Genomic DNA, 12,161 nt, shown 5'->3' with positions numbered 1-12,161 from the left:
AAACATCGGCTTCTACGAAGCACATCATGTTTCCCTGTAACTGAGCCTTGTTCAAATATTGTGTTCACCTATAGGTGTTAATAATCCTAATCTTTGCCTTTTCTTTCCCCATCTGTCTCCCACACGCCCATTAGGGAACAGTGATAGTGGGAAATGAGATCCACGGCTTGAAGGTGAAGCATCTGCACGTGGGAGGGGTGCTGGGCTCAGGAGAGGTCCAGAATGGAATAAAAGGCTGTATACAGGTGAGGATAGAGGATTCAGGTCTAAACATTTATTGGTTTGTGGTTAGTGGGAGGATGAAAATACAACATAGGAATAGGACAAGCACCATCAAGCTCCTCTGACTCTCTGTAGGGTGTTCGTCTGGGTGTGAGGCCGGACGCCCCTGCCCTGTCCCACCCATCAAGAGCCATCAAAGTGGAGACCGGCTGCAATGTTGGCAAACCCTGCGCCTCATCCCCTTGCCCCGCCCACAGCAGCTGTTTAGACCAATGGGAGCGGCACACCTGTGTCTGTGAACCTGGTGAGTGCGAGATGACGCTGATGATGATGATGAGTTACATCCTGTATCAGACTGCTTTTGCATTTGATCGCATTTGATGGTATGGTATATTAGAATTGTGCTTACATACAATAAACATTGAGTTATTTGCATATATGCTGACATCTAATCCAAAGATATCCTCTTAGCATTGGATGTTGTGTGAGCGGAAAAAGTAGAAAAGCTAGTTAGACAGTGAGAGAAGGATAAGTGGGTTAAAGAGATATTTGGGAATGCATAATGAGTTCGCATCCACCTGAGACTGAGAGACTGCAGGCTGACTCTCAGAATCTCCTTAGTCAGGTGAATATAATGAGGCAGAATTAATGTGTTGGGAAAAACCTGATTAAAAGAGATGGGGATGGAGGAGAAGTGGAGGGAGGAGGGTAAACATATAAGACATGAGACGTACTGTAGAGAGGAAGAAGAGCACAACAGAAAGATGAAAAGAAGGCAGAGGAGGAACTGAGATGTTAATGATTAATGAAGGGAAAGACGGCGACGACAGAAATAGAGTAAAATAAACACTAAGTGTTTTGAGGCAAGTGCAATAAGAGCAGAGAAGAAGTCAAAGCAAATACCCTGAAAGCGCTGGTGACACAGTTGGGAGTAAATCCACACACCACTGGCATGTATGTGCACCAGAGAGAGAGAGAGAAAGAGAGAGAAATGAACATGAGAACAGAAAACAGAGCATGAAAGAGGGAGCAGCATTCGATTTAATTTGAAACTTTGCCACTGATGTAGCAGCTGTAGTTCATTTCTGTTTTCAGGTCTTTATGATTAGACAACCATCACTCTTAGATGATTAAAGGCTATATGTTTATTTCCTTACTAAGAGAAGAAGATACTCTACAGTGACAAATTTTGAGGATCCTTATAAAAGATTTTATTTCAAGATTTAACATTTTAGTGGGTAAATAAACAACTTTCTCACAGTTTCTTATGACGCTCGCATCTTTCCGCAAGTTTACTTTAAGCTCCGGGTAACATTAAGTTGGGTCAATAAGTGGCTGCAAAAGAAAGTTGCTCAGGAGAGAAAAGTTTGCAGGGGAGAGCATGAGAGGAAGCCTGGGGGCTGGCAGCACGGGAGAGGAAGCAGGGAGGCGCCGCTATCACGTAGCATCCTGCACACGCCCGCAGCGCCCGCTCACCCGGGCGAGAGAGAGAGAGAGAGAGAGAGAGAGAGAGAGAGAGAGAGAGAGAGATGCTGTCACTCACCCACAAATGGAGTGTGCATGCACCTATTTACTGTAAACGCACGCGCACATACAGTACAGCACCCTCTCAGTTTTATTCTTATTGCAACAATGAGCATTAAAAATGGAAAGTGTTTTACAACGAGTGTTGCTGAGGAAAATCAAACTTTAATAAACGCTGAGAGAGAAGAGAAGACAAGAGAGAGGTGCACGCTGAATAATTCCCTTTCATGGAACCGGTGATGAAATGAGCCTAATGCTCCTCTGCATCTGATAGCAACTGGTGATTTGTGCGACACGGCATTCACACACACAGACACACACAGATGTACAATCATTTGCTTTGCTCGTTTTCACGCACTGACACTGACTTTTGTTACACTGCAGTAAAAATGTGATACGTACAGTAAAGTATGGCCACGTTCATTTGCATCCACTTGAGCTTTTCAGTTCCGTCACATTTAGACAATTCAGCATTTCTTGCCTGTTTTTTAAGCGACTGAACTCAAGTACCAAATGAATAGCTCCTTAAATGGCGTTTGTCAGAAAGGTGCACTGGTGAGATTGTTTCTGGACACGGTCCACGGTTGCACCACATAGAGCCAGGTCCCAGTGGGAGAACATGATGATGAGGAAAGCCTTATTTCCCATGCTGCAGCCTGCAGCAGGTGTTGGATCCTCAAGGTGCTGAGCCAGAGCAAAGTTCCCCGAGAAAAATGAATCTCTGCCGAGTAACGTCATTTATTGATCGGCTCAGAAAGGACACGGAGTCGACGTGGGTTTGCAGCATCGCCGACGGCAAAGCCTGTGATGAGAAATGTGTTGGCTGCTTGTACGAAGTGGCTGTTTTTACTCTAAGTGGCTTTGTTAACACCTGAGACGCCTCTGTCCGCTGTGCGGAGCTCGGGGTTTGTTGTGACACATGCCTTTACAGCAAATAGTTTTTCAACTTTAATGCGTATTTACTATACAGACAGTGTTTCCACTGGGAACACATTTGCCATTTTTCTGATTTGCAGCCAGTGAGAGGAAGTTGACCCGTCCGTCCTGTTCCTCATCGTAATCTATTACAGTGAAGTGTCAGGAAGCTGTGAGTCTCGCTGGCAGTGTGCGCACGGCTCAAACGCTGCTGGACCCTGACTGTGAGAGACACCAACAAACAGTCTCCTGATTTCCTGCCGAATCAAGCCTCGCTCACGTGCTCGCGTTGCTGCGACAAGGCCGGCGTCATTATAACCTGAAAACACCCAAGGCTGCCGTCGCCTCTCTTTGTCAGTTGCCATGGTGAAAGATGTATAGCACTGATAGGTGTGTGTGTGTGTGTGTGTGTGTGTGTGTGTGTGTGTGTGTGTGTGTGTGTGTGTGTGTGTGTGTGTGTGTGTGTGTGTGTGTGTGTGTGTGTGTGTGTGTGTGTGTGTGTGTGTGAGACAAAGCCACACAGGTGGAGAACATCTGACTTGGACAGAGAGAGAGATAATGAACATGAAGAAATAAATGTGCATGTGTGTAAAGACCTTATGAAACAAATAATTGAAAAATGAACAACTATGACTATGTCTTTACTGTGTTTGCATAATTTCTGAGACGTTTTCATTTTCAACGATGAGCAGAGAGCAAAACAGATGAAAATAAAAAGAAATTGTGGAGGTGGAAGGTAGAAAACAAGGCTGATGTATATGAATGCGTATTTTGTGTTTTATGTGTGGGTTTGGTTCATTTGGAAAGAAATAAGGGAGGTATTTAAAAAGAAAGGGAGTCACTTTTGTGTGTCTCATGTGGTTGTAGCCAAGGCCACAGGCTTTAAAAGCAGAGTGGTTTCTGTATTTTCTATAGAACACACACACACACACACACACACACACACACACACACACACACACACACACACACACACACACACAGACGTCTATTCATTGCTGTTAAATTAATCGGACAGCGTGAAGCAGGAACTCGTGTGAGAGGCAGATATGTGACGATTCAGGAAAGTCATGAAATGAAGAATGTTTTTGCAAAGATTATTAGTTTTTCACTTGATGTTTGAATTGATATAAATGCCAATATTTCTACATCATAGCCACAACCTGTACCACAGCATTTGCTCGTTTTCATTTCATCGTAAGATACTGGAGTGACCGACGCAGCCGGTCGTTGTCATGACCAGAATCTCGATTGAATCACACTTTATACAAGAATAACCTTCAGTCCCAGTATCATCAAAATGCAGAGTCATTGTATTATTAATAGCGCCAGGCAAAGTCTGTTTTGCTTATTCCTTCAGATCCATCATCAGTATTTGCATTTTTTCCAAGCCTTTAACTTAGGAGCATCTTTGTCATACATGTATTTTAACCTCTGGGATCTTGTCTAATGGGAAGCAGGTGTGGGTGAATCGCCTTCTTTATTTGTGCTAAATACATCCAGTGTACGTGAAGCACTCTGCGTTAGTCCTTTGATTGTGCGCTGGCCTGTATTACCATATAAGAGGCTGCTTTGTTTGTGTGGATTGTCTGGGGGCTGCCGTGGAGTGTGTGACGGCTTTGTTTACCGTGCTGCACCGGCGCACACCAAAGTGCACCGTGGGAACGTTGCTGTTGCACGTCGTACGATCAAGTGGCTCGTTGAGAGTTTTGAAGTGTGCAGTCTTTGCTTTCACGCAGACTGATTAGTGCGTCATGATTTGCACCTTTTAAAAAAAAAATTGCCTTCTGATTATTTTGAGACAAACAGATTATTTTCTGTCAAAACTCTCCTTGAATGTCAAACCAAATGTTTGGTATTTGTCTTCCTCGCACAAATCCACTCCAGCCAGGAGAGCTGTGAAATCAATTATTCACTCTCTAATTCTCTCTGCAGGTTTCTACGGGAAAGGCTGCACTGACGCCTGCCATCTGAATCCATGTGAAAATGAGGCTCAGTGCCACAGGAAGCTCAGCTCCTCCCATGGGTACATCTGTGACTGTGGCGACAACCACTACGGGCAGTATTGCCAGCACAGGTACACACACGCTCGCATGCACCCGGACACAATGGCTTCTGATCCGAACATAAGGTGGAGTCTTTGATGTTTGGCTCAAGTGTGTCGCTTATAGTGGGTTTAGTGGGGTCCATAGTGACACTGTAGACTTAATTTAATCTCAAACACACACGCACACACACACATTAAGGTCATCTGTATGCATTAAACTGTGTGAAACGAGCGTGACCCTGACCCGACTCTTGCTCCCTTCGTCTCTCCCCATTAAATCCCCGCAGCGTTACATTCATTTTTTAAGCCTGTGAGCGTGTTTCAGATGCTCTGATGTCTTTAATCTACAATGGTTAGTGTGCTTTCACAGAGACACACATCACCTGCTGCTGCTGATGAAATGATGTCTACAAGTCTCCAGGTCTCTTAATTTCCCCTGATGTCTCCCTCTCTCTCGTTTCATCCTCTCTCCTCCTATACCACAGCAAGACGTTTGGCTCATTAATCATTTTCTTTCATAGGTTGTGGGAAGGCAGTAAAACACTAAACCAATCAGTGTATTCCTCTGATATTACTGCTAACTCATAATAACCACACTGGCTAGTTAATAGATTTACAAGAAGATGAAGATGAAGATGATGATGATGACGACATTTAAAAAGAAAATGCTGTTTGTCCATTTTTAATTCTTTATCAATGTGAGAATTGTTTCGAGCATTTAGATATGAATGAAAGCGTGTTCTGTTCAAAAAGCCTAATATGATAAATTAATTGTTAATTTTTCATTTAGAGAAGACATTCAACCGTACGAGTGCTTGACTAGTGCTGCTTCTTCCTAATCCCCTACTTACTGTACAATTAGACGAGCCATTTGCCATTCAGCCTGTTTAAGAAGCTAAAAACACAGCAGGGAGATATTTTATGTTTTATTTGGATAAGAGACTCTGTCTGGAGATGTAATAAAACATCTCTGGAGAACCCGAGTCAATTGTAATATTCTATTAAGATCATTGATATCTGGATTCTCTTAAAAATCCCCGTTAGGCGCAATAAAGAGAATGAGCATTAGCTGTGAGGAAGGCTCACCTCCTCGGCGATCCATTAGACAGAGAGAAAAAGCAGCACATTAAGATGAAGGCACGGGTGACGTGCGCGTGAACAGAAGATAAGACTTTATTGGTTGCAAAAGCACAGTGTGCCTGACACATGTAAGGCTGCAATATGCAAGTTAATTTACAGTAGCTTTTAGCTCCGCTGAAGTATTACTCTAATAGCAATGAGCAGGAGGCTGCAGAACCTGTGAGATCTGGTTCTGATGCCGTGTGTTTGTGCAGGATTGATCACCTGTGTCCCAGGGGCTGGTGGGGGTCTCCCACCTGTGGCCCGTGTCACTGTGACACCAACAAGGGCTTCGACCCCGACTGTAACAAGACCAGCGGGCAGTGCCACTGCAAGGTAAAGGAAAGTTAATAGCATTTCAGCATTTCCTTACTAAAACAGGTTCAAACTGTATGCGCTTGTGCGTGATTGATGATCCATTCTCTGTGAATGGGCTGTGCTCCCGCGCTCGTGTCCCCGTGTTCGCACCCAGGAGTTCCACTACCGCCCGCGGGGCTCGGACGCCTGCCTGCCGTGCGACTGCTACCCCGTGGGCTCCTTCTCGCGCTCGTGCGACCCGGAGAGCGGCCAGTGCCAGTGCAGGCCCGGCGTGATCGGCCGCCAGTGCAACTCCTGCGACAACCCCTTTGCCGAGGTCACGAACTCGGGCTGCGAAGGTGAGGAGCGGACGCTGTTTGGCTTTGGCTCTCGTCGTGTTGGTTTGTGAAATAGACGAATAATGAACTACATGAAACTGCAATTTAATGTATAATTTTCAATAGATTTCACACAGTTGAATATTTATTCCTCGCTGTGTAATCATAGGTTTGCAGTTTCTCCTTGTATTGTGTCTTTCAGACAGGTCATGTTTGTCAGTCTTGGTCCTAAGACTGAAAAGACAAAGAACCTGTTAATTATATCCATCTTGTATTTAACATCTTCCAGTTAATTCTAGTTCTGCGTTTCTCTCTCATCTGTGCGTCTTTGTCGCTTTCCAGCTTCCCCGTTTGTAATTACACGAGTTAATTTATAACTGGTGTTTTATTCTCTGCGCTCTGTTCAGGCTCATTTTCTCTCTGCAGGTCACATGAAAAGCATTTGTTCCTCATTAGTGCATTTTAAACAAGGTGGAGGTTCATATTATTCTGTTCTCTTAGTGATTTACGACGGATGTCCAAAGACCATCACTCAGGGGATCTGGTGGCCTCGGACCAAGTTCAACCTCCCTGCTGCGGTGCCTTGCCCGAAAGGCTCTGTGGGTCCGTACACACACACACACACACACACACACACACACACACACACACACACACACACACACACACACACACACACACACACACACACACACACACAGAGTCCTGACTGGGTTTAACACAACTCCCTGCTTCTCCGTATGCAGGCGCGGCCATCAGACACTGCGATGGAGAGCGAGGTTGGCTGGAGCCCGACCTGTACAACTGCACCTCTCCTCCATTTGTGGAGCTCAATTCTGCCGTATGTAGAATGTAACCACCAAATAAAAATGAATGCTCAGGTAACTTAAAGATAAAAAAACGTGAACGGATTCCCTCTCCGCGTCTCGATGTTCAGCTGGATTCCCTGGAGCGCAACGAGACGGAGCTGAACACTATCGTGGAGAAGAAGCTCGCCCACCAACTCCGCGACATCACCGAGGCCACCTCCCGTCTCTATGGCAACGACTTGCAGATCGCCGAACGGCTGCTGTCCCGCCTGTTGACGTTTGAAACCCAGCAGAGCGGCTTTGGCCTCACCGCTACTCAGGACGCTCACTTCAATGAGGTACAGTAGGAATCAACTTCACGCACCGATCTCTTTACCTTTAAACTCACTTCTTGCAGGAGTTTATTTTACCCTGTGATGGTTTCGCTCGTTGGGGTTCGTTGAACGGCTGCGTTTACATTTACTGCTTGATGGTTAAGTGTGAAAAGCAGGAATCAGTTGTTGAGCTTAATGTGTGAACATTTAAACAAGTTGTGAAACTCTTCACTCCCACTGAAGACAAGTGTGAACCCCCAGATGACGCAGTGTATGACCACAAACATTTACTCTATGAATAAATCATTCCTATCAGATGGACGTTACTGTCACTAGATGTGCGGCATATTAAAGATAATTCAAGGTACAAATCTGCCAGTGGACGTGAAACAGCTGCCGTTCAGAACCGCAGATATGGTTCTCCTACTGTACGGTGACAGAGCCACTAACGACATTGGACAATGAGATGTCACTCCTCTAAAACGGGAGGTAATGTTGCTATGGTAATCCGGTGCCAGCGCCTCGTGAAATACTGCAGCTCACCACTTGTACATATTAACTGTCACCGTCTCACTTTAGCTGATGCTACGTCTTCAGCTTCTGACGTGGGATCAATTCAGTCTATATCAACCTGATCCTTGTCCATAAATATTTAGCCCATAAGTCACAATGAGAAATCACAATATAATGTAAAATTGCAGCCATTTCAATTTACTTGATGCTTGTGTGTCAGTGATTGACAAATTACATGTCACATGTGCTAAATGTGATGTCAAACAAATCCACATGCTTATTTATCAGGCAGGTTCAAATTTAGCAGAAAATGCTGGTGAAATTAGTAATTAATGAAATCTTTTTTGTGAGCACAGCATTGGAGACACGTTGGTAAATGGTCCATTCCTGAGATGCTTCACTGTTACAGTGGTCACTAAATGAAACAGAGGCTGGTGAGAACATGGAGTTGTGTTCATTCACAAAGTGTGTTTATACGAATGCACTTGCAAACCATTAAAATTCCAGTTTTAATTATGATAGAAGGCTTCTGTGGAGGTAAGCTGGTAAATCAGATTGAGTTGTGGGGGTGAAGTGACCATGGTGTAGGTTTATATCCTACAGTACCAGTGGTTTTTACACTGGTGATTTATATTAAGGCTACAAATATAAATCAAATATACATGTAGCAGGACCAGCTACACCCAGCAGTGCAACAGACATCAATAAAAGTGTCATACAGCAAAGTCCGAGTTGCTATAGAAACTACTGTTAGCAGCTGTAGTAATAATCCAAAGGATAAAATCTGTCTAAAATCTTTTTCTTTGACAGGAAAACTGTGAGATTTCAGTATTTTAGATTTTCACAGAGAATAAAAAACTTTCCGTGGCAAACCGTGTTTTGCTCTGCTGTAAAATAGGGAGAGCACTGCTTTTCCTCTGAGGTTAGCATTAAATAAAAATAAATATTTGATTTCATACATTTGGGTCTGTGAACCAAAGAAAAATATCAGATGATAACAGACAAGAGACTTGTAAGTGTGTTTTTTTTACTTTTGCCATGATGTGGAAGAAGCCGCTAGCTTGTGAAATCCAATTAATTAGCTTTAAAACTGTGTATTATATTTATGACCAATCCAAGACCGTTTTGGCTCAACCAATAAAAAGCATTTATTCACTCATCTGAGTCAATAAATGGCTCCAAGTGGTCAATAGAAAAATCTTTGGCTAACAAGCGCGGTTGCCGTGGCAACACAGCAGTTGCATTAGTGGCATCCTTTGATAATGGAGACGATGCCTCGCCCTCACCTGACAGCAGTCACAAACCGCAGCACTCGGCTTGCTTAAGGGGCTTTGTTGAACAAAGTGGCTGTGTGTTGGAATAGTCCGATGGTGACTTCTATCGGCGTCTCCGCCGGCCTCACCTCCGCCCTCAACCTCTGGCTCCAGGTGCTGCAGCTCATGTCGAGGTAATGAGGCAGCTCTGGTTTCTGCGTCCTGAAATAGAGGCGCAGACAGCCAACCCTTCTCCACAATAAAACATGTATAATACATGTGATAAAACGAGTCTCCTCACTTTAAAAAGCGTCTTTGGGGCCAGGCGGACAGGTAATGAAGAACACCGTTGCCACGGCAACCCAGTGGTGTAGCCGGGCCCCGCCGTTTTACATGGAGTGAAGCCATGATGGTGGTGTTGTCACATCAGGAGTGATAAATGATGAATTGGAAACGCGTTGGTGCGTTAGCTGCGATCGGATCCACGGGGCTCCCGTCATCTCAGCTTTGTTGATCCTGTTAGTCAGCACCTGCTATCAACATACGCAAAAGGTTCATGTGGAAACGACTAAATAGGCAATTAGAAAAAAGAATCTCTCCAAGTACAGTCATATAGATGCTGAGATGGAATCACAATCACTTTGTGGAACTACTACGCTGTCGGCCATGTTGCCCCCCCCCTCTCTCCTTATCATCTTTGACCTCATTAAACCTCGCTCTGTTTGTTCAGCTCTATTGTTTCTCACCCATTATCTTTTAAGAACAACAAGCTCATAGCAGAAATGTCTTCTTCTCATTCATTTCATTTCATTTCTACTCGTCCTGTTGTACCTGTTACTGAGTCTGTCTTTATCTCCCGCTGCTTTTTTTCCCTTCTGTTTCACTATGAATTTTCTGTGTTTGTCTGAGCGTTTTCTGGTGTATTTTCTCTCTCTGGAGCTTTATGTGAGGCTGCAGCACTTTATTGGCTCTGCTGCAGTCTGACGGCGAGGAATCATCACCAGCACTTTCTTCATCTCTTCTTCTCCTGTCCTCTTCCTCTTTGCTGGATATTACCCCGTGTTTGTTGAGAGCATATTGCATGGCTGTGCAGCCCAGACCGTAGCAGCACATATAATAACAGACTTGATTTTGTTTGGTAATTCTGTTTGTCGTATTTTTGTTTCTTGACCGGAGCCACAGAACCGGAGCCTTTACTTTATTTTTGCTCTTTCGTAATAAGGCATGAACTTGTGTTTTTTCGCTCCTTTAAGAATATTTCACAGAGCTGCAGTGCAGTTATTCAGTGCTAAGCCCAGAGTCAGGCTATATGTCAAGTTCCTCCTTCGCTTCTCCACAGGCTTCAAAACCAAGATACTCTTTGGTTTATTTATTTGTGTGTGTCTGGTGCTTTATTCGGCCTGCAAACGAAGACTCCGGTCTTTTGTTGAGCTCTGAGCAGCAACAACCACTGCTCCTTTTACTTCTAATCTCGTCCTCTCGCCTCCTTCGCACCACGACTCGTCTCCTTTGTCCTCTGGGAGCTGGAGTGTGGAGTTGGTGACAAAGCATCTCAGGTCATTTGAAAGTGGCAGTGTAAAACAGACAAAGGTCACAGTGTACGCACAGCACAAACACAATGGCTCCTAAATGTACAAAGTACCAAAACTAAAACTACAGTTTGAACAGAAAGCCATGTTTTACATCAGTGATGATTATATAGGTGAATTATAATTATTGATGTGCTGAAAGTGCTGCAGCTGCATCATGTTTGTTGCAGGTGCTAATCATTAAGCCTTTTTTTAGCATGTGCTGCTGATACTATTCTGTTACGATGAGCATACAGTATGTTTAGAATCTAAAAACTGTAATTTGGTTTCGTGCTGCTGGGCAGCTTCTGAATTTCACACGGTCTTTGTTCCAAATACAAGATCCATACAATCACAAACACTATGTAAAGCGAGCCGGTGCTGCAGGCGGCTGCGCGGCTGCACAGGTAGATTTGTTTGTAGTGAAAACATGTCACTCGCTGCGTCCCAGGCTCCGTCTGTAATTAAACTCCAGAGACGCGCCGTGGTTCCGCTGACACACAGGAAGCGCTGGGGTTGAGCTGTAATGTCAGTGAAATGTTAATTATGTGGAATTATCATGCACAATGCTAATGATGTTAAATGTTACGTTTAATGACCTTCAATATACAAACTGCAAAGAAACACGAAGGACTATAAAGCTCTGAGCTCCACACTTCATAGCTTCCTATAAATAATTCTTATTCTTTCTCCTGTTTTGTTGTGTTTTCTGGCCTCTAAATCCTGCTCCGACCTGCTGACAGATCATGTCCCTCTTTGTGTTCCATCCAGAATATTCTGCGGGGCTGCAGTGTGCTGCTGGGCCCCGGGACCTCCGGGCTCTGGCGGGCGCTCGCTCAGAGCCAGAACCACATCCCGGGCGGGGGTCCGGCCGGGCTGACGGAGCTGCTGGAGCAGTACACCCAAAACCTGGCCCAGAACATGAAGCTCACCTACCTCAACCCCGTGGCGCTGGTCGCTCCCAACATAGGTGGGTGAAGAGCGATGCTCGTGGTCCTCATCTCTCTCTCTCTCTCTCTCTCTCTCTCTCTCTCTCTCTCTTTCACTTAACGTCCTCTGTGGACCTCATCCAAACTGCTGTTAAACATCCCGGAATCGACAGCTTCATGCAGATTCCCAGACGGAGAGCGGAGAAAAAGGCGTCCACTGCCAGATTTCACACTCCCACACACACGGACGTTGCTCTCAGCTAATGGGTGGAACCAATCAAGTGTACAAGGATTTAGATTGAGCTCTAAACAT

At 44.7% G+C, this 12,161-nt stretch overlaps 1 protein-coding gene across 4 annotated transcripts in view; it reads left to right on the top strand.

Annotated features, from left to right (window-relative positions):
• celsr3 (cadherin, EGF LAG seven-pass G-type receptor 3) overlaps nucleotides 1-12,161 on the top strand; it is a 56,794-nt gene that overhangs the window by 32,321 nt on the left and 12,312 nt on the right. For all 4 annotated transcript variants that reach the window (XR_003786482.3, XM_029157170.3, XM_029157169.3 and 1 more), the window contains 9 exons: nucleotides 135-245; nucleotides 358-526; nucleotides 4,597-4,738; nucleotides 6,043-6,163; nucleotides 6,300-6,483; nucleotides 6,964-7,065; nucleotides 7,209-7,303; nucleotides 7,400-7,609; nucleotides 11,691-11,889. Coding sequence is in view for 3 of the 4 variants with exons in the window: in XM_029157170.3 (XP_029013003.1) it covers nucleotides 135-245; nucleotides 358-526; nucleotides 4,597-4,738; nucleotides 6,043-6,163; nucleotides 6,300-6,483; nucleotides 6,964-7,065; nucleotides 7,209-7,303; nucleotides 7,400-7,609; nucleotides 11,691-11,889 (1,333 nt within the window). In the remaining variant the exon portion in view is untranslated. The remainder of the gene's footprint in view (nucleotides 1-134; nucleotides 246-357; nucleotides 527-4,596; nucleotides 4,739-6,042; nucleotides 6,164-6,299; nucleotides 6,484-6,963; nucleotides 7,066-7,208; nucleotides 7,304-7,399; nucleotides 7,610-11,690; nucleotides 11,890-12,161) is intronic.

Source organism: Betta splendens, chromosome 7 (genome assembly GCF_900634795.4).
Source record: "Betta splendens chromosome 7, fBetSpl5.4, whole genome shotgun sequence".
NCBI lineage: Eukaryota > Metazoa > Chordata > Actinopteri > Anabantiformes > Osphronemidae > Betta > Betta splendens.
The sequence above is the reverse complement of the archived record's forward strand: the minus strand, read 5'-3'. Positions and strand labels throughout refer to the sequence as shown.